General features: G+C 41.6%; 1 protein-coding gene across 3 annotated transcripts in view; it reads right to left on the reverse strand.

The window, feature by feature from the left end:
- Positions 1 to 13084, reverse strand: part of Supt3h (SPT3 homolog, SAGA and STAGA complex component) — a 326190-nt gene that overhangs the window by 100803 nt on the left and 212303 nt on the right. For all 3 annotated transcript variants that reach the window (XM_032900679.1, XM_032900680.1, XM_032900678.1), the window contains exons 5-6: positions 11812 to 11902; positions 3247 to 3386 (exon numbers count right to left, since the gene is read on the reverse strand). In XM_032900679.1, coding sequence (XP_032756570.1) covers positions 3247 to 3386; positions 11812 to 11902 — 231 coding nt within the window. The remainder of the gene's footprint in view (positions 1 to 3246; positions 3387 to 11811; positions 11903 to 13084) is intronic.

A 13084-nucleotide genomic window follows, 5' to 3' on the forward strand; every position in this document is an offset into this window, starting at 1 on the left:
CTGGGAAGCTCTGGGCCTGCTTGGCTGAGGCAATGGATTTCTCACCTTATTCAGCTTCATGAGACACTGCTTCCTGTAAAACCTATGGACAGTTAATTTCTCCTTAAAAAAAATGAGGTAGCCACCCGAGATCTCAAATTTAACTTAAAGCTTATTTAAAAACCTTTAAGCTGCCTTATATTTTATGAATACGACCCTGATTTTTAAGTATATCCTATTGGATTAAAGCAGATATATAGTCACAAGGGATAGTCCAAACCCCAACCCAGCCATAGTGTGTTCACTCTGGCAAGCTCTGTTCGCAGCTCTCCTGTGTACCCTTACCTATTTGTAGATTAGATTGGAGGTAGCTCTCACTTGAGTCAATGTCACAGAGTGACCGACTTGACCAATGACAAATTTGAGCTTCTTAGAATCCTCCCCATGTAGAGCCCTCCCTGTCAGATGGCTTCTCTAGCTTTTAGGGACTCCTCCCTGGCTTCTGGTTTGCTTAGTCACACCTACCTAACTGGAATGAAAAAAATTCAATACAGAAATCACTGCCAATACTCAAACACATCTGCCTTACTTAGAAGTGGCCATCTGGAAAGGGCACTGTGCTTGATATCCCCCCTTTGTGCTTCATTTCTCTAACACACTAAAACAACTCAGAGGAATATCTATTTCTCCATCCATCCACTCATCCATCCATCCATCATCTATCCATCCATCCATCATCCATCGACCCATCCACCCACCCATCCATCCATCCATCCATCATCCATCGACCCATCCATCCATCCATCCACCCATCCATCCATCCATCCATCCATCCATCCATCCATCCCCTACCCCTCCATCCATCATCCATTCATCATCCATCCATCCATCCATCCATCCATCCATCCATCCATTCATCCATCCATCCATCTATTAGTTGAAGGGAACATCAAAGATCAATAATGATTTCTCTCTGCTACACAGAGAGTCAACTGTTGGGAATTTGGGTCAAGAGAACAAATGTTTTGAAATGGTTAACTACGATGAAGGTGGACTGTCGAGGTAAAATTAATGTAAAATTTCAGTCAGTTTTCTTGTTTTTGGTCCCATTATACTTAATGGCAATGAAATAGATTCTAAGGAACTCAGAGCCAGGAGCACACATATTATCAGCAAAAACCACAGCAAAGAACATGCTTACACATACTTGCTTAAGAACATGCTTACACCCACCCATATGTTTTCAGAAGCAGTGAGGGTCCCAAGTGAGTCTTCATGTTTGTAAAACCTTGCTCTTCAACACTTCATTTATATGAGAACAACTAAGAGAGAGGGAAAGAGGGAAGGAGGGAGGGAGGAGGAGGCTGGAGGAGGAGGGAGGGGGAGGACACCATTTCTTTCATTCTAGGAGAGAAGGTAGAGCACAGTTTCTGCAAGCATAAGTGATGCTTAGAGGAAAATTAAATCACGGAATGATGCCGAGGCTGATTATTCGACTGCACTTTAAAAGCCAGAGATTGCAGTCTGTGAGTCCAAAGTGGTTTCATATGGACTGCCACAGCTGCGGTTTACTCTTGAAACTATAACCTGTCAAATTAGAAGCAGGCAAGGCCTCTGGTCTTAATGGTTCCCTCTCTCCTTGTACTGTCTGCAGTTATGTCTACAAGTCTATCATTTTTTATTCATTTCAACTATGCCATGTGGATGAGTAAAATATGGAAACTACTTGTCATCTTGGCAGAAGAGAATTCTAGGATGTTGCGGACTTAAAGAAACTGTCAACTTCGGGCATGCTGTACAGATAAAGCTGCCTTCTACTCTACGTGTCCTTGCCAGCTTTTGCTGATATTTCATTCCCTCGCTGACACTGTGTAGTGTATAAGACAATACCGGACAGTGTGGTTCAGATGTGCGAGCACTGGGGCTGCTCCTGCTTCTGGAGACCTGACTGGTTTTACTGTTTCAGCATTGTTCCCAGTCTACTCTGTTATTCCGAGCCTGGTATTTCAGCACCTTGATTCTCTTCCTCAACTGTGGACTGACTTGTTTAGCGGAGATCTGCCCCAGTGGAATTTTTTATGTATAATTTTGTAGAGGCCTCCTATGGGATCCCTCCATGCACATCTCATGAGATGAAACATTAAAGACTAAGTACAAACGCTTCCTCCCCAAGCACCACCATAAGTGAAACCATGCCCTACACAGTGTCCTGTCCTGCAGAGGACATAATGGCATCAGAAATATATGCTTATCATCTGCTTTAGACAACTTTTTGGCCTATGGCTAAGTTGAAGTAAAACTATTTGCAGTTGCCTCGAAGCAAGGTAACCATACTGTTCTAAGGCAAGTGACACCTCAGAGACCACGGCCTTCATGTCCCAGTTCAGGAGCGAGGCATGATAATTCTTAAAGAATGTTGCTAAAAGTTACAGTGCATACATGTCAACTGGGCTCCTCCCAAAATTTAATGAAATAATTACCCAGTGTGGCATGCATAGGGACCACAATGCAATAGACATTTAGAAACTCTTTGGAATTTTGGAATTACCTCTTGCCCAATTTAAAGAGAGGGGGAAACTGAGATTCCTCTTTGAATGTGGAGGTAGAATGCTGCAGTAAGAACTAAGAAGACTACCGTGTGTGCTGGAAGGCGCTCAAGTGAAGTCAATCAGTACGTTCATTTTTCTCCTGGAGTATAATTGATTGAAAGTCTAGATAGCTAAAGTAAACACAAGACATACAGTTTTTATATTCATCGTGAGAACATGTGTAGGGAAGGCAAATGTCCCCTGTGTTCTGTGACAGTGACATAAAGCATACCCCTTCCCTGGACAGCACCTTAGTGGGAGAGGCTAGCCGCAGGCTGCCAAAGCAGGCTGGAAGGCTGCTCTTCACTCGCTGTGCCAAGGCAAGAGCTCTGAGAATTACCTTTGCCCCAGAGACAACTGGATAATTTGGAACAAAAAAGAATTAAGTAAATATTTAATCTAACGTGGTCTGAATGGAGTAAAGTGCATCAGCAAACGTCAGATCCAGTGTAAGGAATGCTCGTCATTTCCAAAGGAGAAAACACAGTATCAAAACACAGCATGTTTCTCAGACTCACGTGTGGAGGCAACTTCCTCCCTTCCTGGGGCTTGCTCCCGAGTGCGCTGCAGACAAAGGGTCTGACATGGGCTCTATAGGCTACAGTCAAGGACACTGGACAAGAAGTGAGAGCACAGTGCTGGGCAGGGGACCCCTAGGAAACACATGGATGTGCCATACCTCCATTCTTTCCTGTTTAACATCATCGAGTTCGTTGTCTTCAAACATTGCCAGAAGCTCTCCTGTCTGGTCAATAGAGTTGATCAAGTCCTGAGCAATCTTTTGTCTCTTGTTTGTACCGCTGCTGCCACTCAGTTTTTCTTCATGAGGAAGAGACAAAGAACAAATGCGCTCGCTGAGCAGGGTCCATCAGCGCCAACCACACACAGCACACAGTGTCAAAGTCACTCAGAGCCACCTCTACAGAGAAACTTCTCTAAAGTACACACAGAAACCAATCACCAGTATCACACAATAAAAAGGACAGTCAAACCAGCTTATCAATCACCATAGTGAGTGTGAAAGGCCTGACCGAGACCCTTATGAAAGGAAGAGGGGCTCTCAGGCTTGGCAAAGAGCACTGTTCCGTAGACCTTTACAAGAGAAGCAAAACACAAGCAGGAGAGGGTGTGCTGGGTTACTGCAAGCAAAGGAGGTAGGCTGACAGCTCCTAGTGGTAAAAACACAGTCCATGACCAAACTGCCACACAGGACAGCGTGGAGTATTATCTGATTAAAAGAGGAAGACTAAGGGGGCCGTTCTTCTGTAGACTCCAGATAACCAAAACAAATACAATGGAAACTTATTAAGAAATGTAATTAATGAAAAATACTTGAATACATGTCTTTCAAAATTGACAATTTCTGGTAAGCCATTAGGATGACAAGTACTTCAGCATCTAGGGATGTCAGCATCCACAGAATGAGGGCTCTATTCTCTCAAGCCGTAGTCCTCTGAAATGGAAATTTAATGGACGCATGATCACAGTCAGGGCTAGAGATGAGGCTGAGTGACAGTGTGGGTGTGGTGCATGTGCAAGACTCTGGGTCCAATCCCCAACACCAATGTGTGTGTGTGTGTGTGTGCACGTGCGCGTGCACACGGGGAGGACAGAAAATACACACATACCAAAAATACTACACGGACTGCTTTCTCCCTCGCTGCCTTTCTCTCTCCTCCCTTTTCTTCCCTCTCTTTATATTATCCACCAATCCCCAACTTAAGATACAACTCAGAATGTTCTCCTGCATGTGAACACCAGACACTTCTCTGTCCTCACATATTCATACTGTTTCTTTATATATGTATTTTATTCAATTTCCTTTAAAAATAAGCTCATAGCCTTTATTTATGAAGAGAGATTTTTTTTTTTAATCCTCTCCTGTCCTGCTCAAGTTTCCTCATTGAGGACAAAAAAGATCTGATTCTTCGGGAAGGCCTGCATAGCCATCTGTACCCCATAGTGTGCACTAACACTGTTTCCAGTCCATCCTGATGACGGCAGACACCTTGTGTCAGTGTCTGCACCGGGGAAATGCTGCAAGTGGCAACCCATTCCTAGGTTGTTCTGTTCTTGGGGTCCATGTTTCCAGGAGGGAAATGTTGTAGGTGCTTCAAGTTTTGTCAGATAAATTCTGAACTTGTTTTCTCCACATTTCTCCTCACAACTCCAGGGAAAAGTCAATGACTCTAAAGTGAACTACTGTCCAGTGAACACCACAGCCAACAGGGAACTCCAGCATCTTCTCATGTCTGCCAGCCGCCCTGGGAGCCTTTCGTTTCCCCTCACTGTCTATCCTGCTAACAAGGACTCTTCCTATCACCCCGTTGCTGTCTGCCTGACCACTGCAGAGCATCTTTTCGTAATTTAAAAGTGTTATATTGTTATTTTACCTTCTGTCTGACTTCTCTCTACCTCCACAGAGTGGAAACTGTCAATCTTCAAATTTTCTTTTCAGATTTACTGTTTCCTTCCTTTTGTTTCTTTGTATTTATGCATCCAGAATTTGCTTTGTATATAGTAAATGTTTTATGTTCCATATTGTGTCTTGAAGATACATGTACGTCACCACTAATACCTACGTTTTCCTGTTACACTGGACTGTGTCAGACCTTGAATATTTGTGTCTTGGATTCTGTTCTTGGACTTCTTAGCTTGTGTCAGTCACCAATACACAAAGTCCTCAGTGAGACCACAGGAGTGATATATATACTTACTCTTTGATTTCATCCCTTCTCAAGCTGCATATGGGCATTGCTCCGTAGGGACGCTATGATATTTCCTATGATCCCAAGAAGTCATTTTTGGAATTATACCCAAAGTACCATGAATTCAGAAATTTTGGTTGAACTGATGCATTTAATATGTTTCAATTCTGTTGTTCTTTCTTGTTGTATTTACTCCTAATTTAATCCATTCCTGTAGTCAATATTAATAAAATGTCCCCTATCTTAATTCCAAGGAATATCTTCCTTGCAGGTGAGTATGCAAAGGACTGTGGCGTTCATAACAGTTTTAGGGTGTTTATGTTGATCCTACATATTTAGTAATATGCTTCCTAAGTAGTTAAGATGGGGGTTATTAACGTAAGCAAAGATTAGTGAAATGAACCCTACGAGCGATCCACTCTTAGTGTAAGTGTAAAAGTGAACTGTCTCACCAATTTCACTTAAAAAAATTCTGTGGACATAGTGAAAAAACAAAAGTTACCATTGACACTCCACTCTAAGGAAATACGATCTAAGCACACATACTCTGACATTTTGGTAGTTTATTATTTAGCTGTTACAGGTGTGTTAAACTAAACCAGTGGTTCTCAACCTACCTAATGCTGTGACCCTTTAATAGCATTCCTCACGTGGTAGTGCCCACAAACAATAAAGTCATTTTGTTGGTACTTCATAACATAATTTTGCCACTGTTATGAATTGTAGTATAAATATCTCACATGAGGATATCAGATATGCAACCCCTTTGGATGGGTCATTCACCCCTGCAAGGGGTTGTGACCCGCAGGGTGAGAACCACTGTAACAAACTATATAATCTTCTTTATTCTTTTAGGTGTTTTAATACAGAATTCTATGAGTAATGCTAGTATTATCTTGGTTTCTTCACATTTATATACACATCCACCAAATACTTACAGGGCACCAGGTTTTGTGACCTTCCCACTTATCTTTTTGATGACATTTGCGATCTTTATTTCTTTTTCTTTTTTTTTTTAAATTAAGCCATTCATGATGATAAACCTATCATTTCTATCCTAGTATTGCTTTTCCATTTTCATTTTCCATTATTTAAAGTTCTGCTTTTCTTTCCTTTTGGGGGTATGAATTGTATGTGTACATGGTGTGCTATGCACACATGTGCTGGTGTGACTGCCTGGATAGATGTGCACATGTGACATCAAGTGTCCTCCTCCACTACTTTCTGCTATACTCCTTGAAGTCAAGGCTTTATTCTTTCCTTTAAGGTAAAACTATAAGGGCTAGGGATATGGCCGTGTGGGTAAGGTGCTCATCACACAAGCCTGATGGCCTGAATTTAGGTCCCCAGAACCTACACAGAAGCTGGGGACAGTAGTGTGAGCATCTGAAATCACAGTGCTCCAGGAGATGGGAGTCTGAGGCAGAAGAGCTTCCAGAAATGCACTGATCACCTAGTCTGAGGCTAGTGAATAAGCTGGAATAGGGAAAGGACTGATACTCAAGGTTGTCTTTTGACCACACACGCAGGTATCTGTACTCAACACACACATGTACACATATCCACACACAAGACAAAACTATCAGAAGATGCATTAACATTATTTGTTTAGTTGTATGGAGGTAGAAATAAGCTAAGGGACCTGGCATGGTAACATGAGCTTCAACCCTAGTCGATTTAAAAGCAAACTATAACTCAGAAAGTCACCGCAAGGGATGATAAGGAATTGTTAAATGTTGCAGTTAGCGGCCAATACAGATTAATACATAGGATATCAGTAAGACTTGGGGGGGGGTGAGAAAGAACTAAAATAGTTTTCATTTGAATAGTGATAGTTATACCAAATAAAGATGACTAAGCATTCTATGATGATCTGCTTGTTATAAGTATATTAATAAATCTTTAGATTGAAAATGTGCTTATAGTAAAAATAATTATAGAAAACTTTTTCATAATTATGTACCTACTAATTTATATCATGGTTTTTTACCTTTAATGAAGATAGGAGTAAAATTTAAGTCCATCTTTGCCTAAATTATGCAGCATTAAACAAGGGATTGCTAAGACATTGATAGAATTTCAGGGTGGAGTCTGGACATAGATCTTAGAATAGCAGCTAACTCTTTAGACAGGCTGAAGCCAGAAGCCAATGGAGTCAGTGTTGGAGGATTCTAGAGGTGAAGCCCATGGAAAATCGTAAATTTGTTTAAACATTATGAGGGGTGTGTGTGTGTGTGTGTGTGTGTGTGTGTGTGTGTGTGTGTGAGTTTTTCCTTTTGGTTTTAGTTTAATAGCTCGGTCTAGGAGCACAGTAACTTCTGCAGATGACATACAGCAACCTTAGGTTTGACAGAGTATTTTAGATGATTTCCCAGTACAACACTGTTTCCAGCTCCAGGCAAACACTACTGTCTGTTCTTCTTCTCTTGCTTCTTGTCAATGTGAGCTCTGTGGTCTTGGTGGTAGGTACCTTCTCCTTCATCCACATATGAGCATGACAGTAGGCAATTCCACTTTATCACCCAAAATACTTTTTACATTAATACAAAATACAAAAAATTATTTATTTATGTCTTTATGTGTTGGCAGATATTGGGTTGGCTCTAGCTTTCTGTTATAAAACAGGCTGCTTTTCATGTTTAGATGAAGTTTTTCTGTGTGTGAACATCTCTCTTTATTTGGCTTTACTGGGTGTTGAGTGTCTGGTTCACTTTGTTAATTTTTTTGAGAAAATTCTGGGACGTTTTCTGAAGTGCATGCACCATTTTATCTTCCTCCTAGCAACACAAGCTAGGTCTCCCACGCCCTCGGCAGCATTTGCCTTCATCTGTCTAGTCAGACATCCTGGTAGGTAGGAGAGCCTGCTATTGTGGCTCTGATTTGCATTTGCCCAGGCTACTGGTCATCTTTCCTAGCATCTTGTAGCTAGTGGTTTAGTTCTGCTACAAGGATAGCTCTTATAGTTTGCTCACTTTTAAGTTGCTGCATTATTGTCTTTATTATGGAATTGAAGAGTTCTTTAAACATTTAGGTTACAAATTCCTTGACAAAGTTATATATGTAAGTTCTGGCCAGAGAGGTGGCTCAGTAGGTTAAAATGCCTGCTGTCACACCTGATGACCTAAGTTCAACTGCAGGACCCAGAAACTATGCCTGAAAACTATCTTCTGTCTTCTATACACTCACCATGAACACACCATGGGATACACCCCATACATGCATACAGAAAACAAGTAAATAAAGATATAGCAAAAATGGAAAGAAGATTTGAATTTTGTTCTCTTACAGTGAGTTCCTAATAATCTTTACTTAGGTTTTTTTTGTTCTTTTGTCTGTTCTTTGGGGGGTTGGCATATTGAAGTACAGAGAGATCAAATAATTTCTATTCTGTGTAGATTTCTAGGTATCACAATGTCTCTAGTTGAAGGGGTGGTTCATTCCATATGGACTGCTCTGCAAGCCCTGTCAAGCATCACTGAGCTTCTCAGCCAACCTCACTTGTGCTCTCAGTCCTGATCATCCACTGACTAGCATATGTCTGTCCTTCTGTCTACCATATCTTGTGTGTACTATGGTGATTTACAGCAGTTTTGCTGAGATGGTTCTGACTCTTCTGGGTCAAGTACAATAAAAAATGGATCCTTTTTCTTTAGCATCTGACATCTCCACATGAATGATAGAGTCAGTCTGTTCATTTCAATAAAAAGCTCCAGGTGAGGCTGGCTATCACCATAACTGCCGATTGTTTTAGTCATGGATGCTGGCTGGCTGCTTTTCTACTTCTCAGTTCTCTCTCTCTCTCTCTCTCTCTCTCTCTCTCTCTCTCTCTCTCTCTCTCTCTCTCTCTCAACAGTGATTTGGAGTTTCTGTGTAGAAATCTTGCAAGTCAGTGGTAGATTTTATTGTAAGTTGTTTACCTTCCGTGTTGCTGTTATACAGATCTTCCTCATGTGGCTTTGGGTTGTTTGTCTTGAGTATAAGGAAAGTCTACCTATTTGTTTTGTTTACATTTTTATCTTGTATCTTAAAAATTCACGAATGTGTCCACTAACTGCAACAGTTTTTACTGCATTAAGATAATTTGAAGCTATAGAGAGGATTTTAAATTGGACTTAGCTTTATGCTGCCTTTCCTAAGTCAAATACATTCATGTGATCTTTTTTACTCTAACGTTTGCACTTTTTTTTCTGCCTAATATCATGCTAAAACCTTTCATCCAATACCACACAGAAGAGGAACCAGTGACTACTCTCCTCGTCTTCTTGATTCTGGGGAAGGAAGACTCCAACCTTTCACTGCAAGTTTCCTGGGTTTTCTTGGTCAGTGTAAGCTGCTGTAAGATACACTGCAGACTGGGAGGTTAAAACAGCAGACGTTTACTTCTCTGATCCTACAGGCTGGGTCATCCCGAGTCAATGTATGGCTTGGATCTAGTAAAGGCCTCTATGAATGGTAGGATGCGAGGTCTTGGTGTTTCTTTTTAGAAGTACACTGATCCTGTCTATAAAGATTCTCCCTTTCTGATCTAACAACTTCCCAAAGGTCCACAGATACCCTCTGAGGGCTCTCATAAATAATTGTCTATATCACAATGTGTAACAGTATAGATAATTTTGAGTTTGTCCTAATGGAGTTTGTTAGTTTGTTAAGGTACCTGGACAAGTATTTACAATTTTCTTGAATCTGATAAAATTTCATTCAATATTTCTTTGAATATTCTTTCTGATTGCTTCCCTCTCTTTCTCCTACCCTCCCCCTCCTTCTCTTCTGATATATTACACTGATATATTAGTGTAGTCTACACTCCTTCCTGTCTGATACATTACCCTGATGTATTAGTGGAGTGTACACGCCTTCTCTTCTGATACACTGCCCTGATGTATTAGGAGTGTACACTCCTTAAGTACTGTCTACTTTCTTATTTTTCATCATTCTTTAGATTATATAATCTTAAATGTAATTTCATTGGGTCTTCTGCCAATTCAAAGTTTCTGTTGTGCTAGCTTTCATCTTGCTTACTGTTCTTGAGTAATTAAGTAAGAGTGTGTGTGTGTGTGTGTGTGTGTGTGTGTGTGTGTGTGTGTGTGTGTGCGCGCGTGCGCGCGCGTGCATGTGTGTGCACATGCCATGGCATGTTTGTTAGAGGACAACTGGCACAAGTCTGTTCTCTCTTTCCATGGGGGCCCAGTAGTTGAACTTGGGTCATCAGGCTCAGGGCCATCTTCTGAGCATATGCACATTTAAACTCCATTATTATAATTTTTAAAAATATATGTTTCTTGATACTGTGCATTTTGTGAGGCATGGTTTTCATACTTACCTGTTCCTTTCTGAATACAATTTCCTTTATTTATTTGAATATGATACAATAGTTACTTTGAAGTTTTCTGCATGCTAAATCCAACATCTGGATTCCAGTAGGCAATTTCTGTTGTCTACCTTTCTTGTCTTTTTATAGATCATGTCTACCTATACCTCTGCATGTTTAGAGTTTTGTTTTTGTTGGCACTGGCCATTTAAACTGCTATGCCGCAGTAACTTCGGCAAACACTTCTTCCTTTTGGTAGGCTTCTCTCTCTCGGTTGCTTCTTTGTTCAGTGCAGTGGCTCGACTGGGCCACCAGACCTTTCCAGTGAGAGCCTGTGGTGTCCTTGCCCTCCAGGCTGCGGGCTCACTGTGCACTGTCGTCTACCTCCAGCTTCGCTCTGCCTTTGGCTTGCAGGTCTCCACCTTCCCGCAGCTTCTGGCCACTCTGACTCTCAGTACCAAGCATGGCTACGAATCTCCAGTGACAGCAAGCTGGCCGTGCTACTGTTTTGGTTTTAAAGATTTGGTTTATATGTAGGTTTGCGTGTGTCTGCATGTGTCTGCATGTGGGTATGTGCATGTGAGCACAGGTGGCCTTGGAGGCCAGAGGCCTTGGATTCCCTGGATCTGGGGTTATGAATGCTGGGAACCAAACTCAGGCCCTCTGCAGCAGCAGGAGGTGCTCTTGGCCCCTGAGCTGCTGTTTTCATAACATTCTTGGCAATAAAATGCTCCACATTGTAGTGTGCTAATGCTGACCCCTTTGTTTGCTGTGGCTGCAAGAGGGCTGTTCTTAGCCCTCTGTCTCCTCTGTGAAACATCAAACTGGCCAGTCTTTTGCTTAATGGATCTTCCAGCCTTCAGTTTGTTGCCAGGACTGCCACTTCTTTTTAAATAAGGTCCTAGGTATGAACTTCCACATGTCCTGCTCCAAATAACTTCCTCAAGGAGTCTGCAGAGTTCTCGGTTCTTAAGGCCTGCCTCTCTCTGTGCTGAACCTTGATACTGTGCTAGACCTGGCAGAAAGCAGTGCACAACACAGAAAAGTGGACCTGAGAGTCTTACGCCCACCCTATGAGGTTCCAGAAGATAAAATGACAAGGCTAATTTGCCAACAAGGAAGTCCTTGAGTCACTGCCAGAGTGTAGTGACAACACACGGTTAGCCCTCCCTGACACGGCCTGTGGTGCTGGTGCTCCCCGCTTCAGGTGAGCGGCTTGCCTACTTACCTTCCAGGAGGTCATCCTCGTCAATGCCTTTGATGATCTTTGACTTGTAGTCTCGGATGAACATGTACTTTAGAAGTCTTCTAAGTTTTTTCTATTGAAATATAAAGTAAGGTTTAGAATACATTTCTTCTTCACTGATAAAGAATTGCTCTAAGGATTCAATTCAACAGACTGAGGAAACACAACTGTTATGAGCCTGATGGTCTAAGTGGAAACTGCGGCCCTGCAGTAACAGAAATGAGTTTCCACATGAGTCCATCCCGGCCTGCCAGAGTCAAAATAACAGTGTTTTGTTTATTTTAAAAAACATCTTAAATTCCTTTTGATGATTCCAATAAATACCATATTGCCTTTGGTGAGCCAAGTGTACTTATGCTTTGGAATTTTGTATATATTTGGAGGCAAAAATTATGTAAAATAGACTTAAAAACATCTAGACTGAGAGTTTTCAACAATCCATCTTTATGTTTAATTTCTGAGACAAAACTTTGCTGTGTAGCCCAGGGTGCACTTGAACTTGTGATCTTGTTGCCTCTGTCTACCCGGTGCTATAAAATAATGGGTTGCACTCCCATCCCTGGCCCAAATCTTTTCATAGGTAGTTATGGAAAGTACCTATAACCTGAGAAATTTGTCCTCAGGTAACTTAAAACCTGCGAAGGACAGCTAGGTCCTGATGGTGGCCTTCTGGGATTTAGAAGAGGATGCGAGTAGCACTCACCTTTAAGCAACTAGGGCCTGGTAGCTTATTCTGTACTCGCCCTAGAACGGATTAGCTCTGGCTCACAACCTTCAGGCCTTGGATTTCTAAGAGAATACCACACAATATTTTCAATATCCCCACCTCACGTGCCTACTGTCTCACTCATGAGAGACCAGGGAGGCTGCTTTCCACAGTGTGTAAAGCCCAGCAGGTGGTAGGAACCCCTGACTACAGACTCCAACTGCTATTGTCGGTCATGGTGCATCCCACGGTGTGATCAGCTTTTCCTTTTCTCTTTGCTTTCACTCCACCGTTATTTTAGTTTTATTCTGCTTATTATTTTTCTTATATAAGCTACTTTACATTCTTTTTGGAATACTTCAGAATATGAATAAAATTATTTGAGAAAGATGAGAAAACTACCAACTATTCTGTTACCAGTATGTTGTTGTTTGGTCAAAATATTCTGCTAAGAGTCCTGGACACTAGAAATGCACCATCAAATGGCATACATTCCTGATGTTTCTGTACGATTTAAATGGCTTCCCTTCCTACAAGAGGAAGGAATAC

The sequence above is a fragment of the Rattus rattus genome, chromosome 4 (genome assembly GCF_011064425.1).
Source record: "Rattus rattus isolate New Zealand chromosome 4, Rrattus_CSIRO_v1, whole genome shotgun sequence".
Lineage (NCBI taxonomy): Eukaryota > Metazoa > Chordata > Mammalia > Rodentia > Muridae > Rattus > Rattus rattus.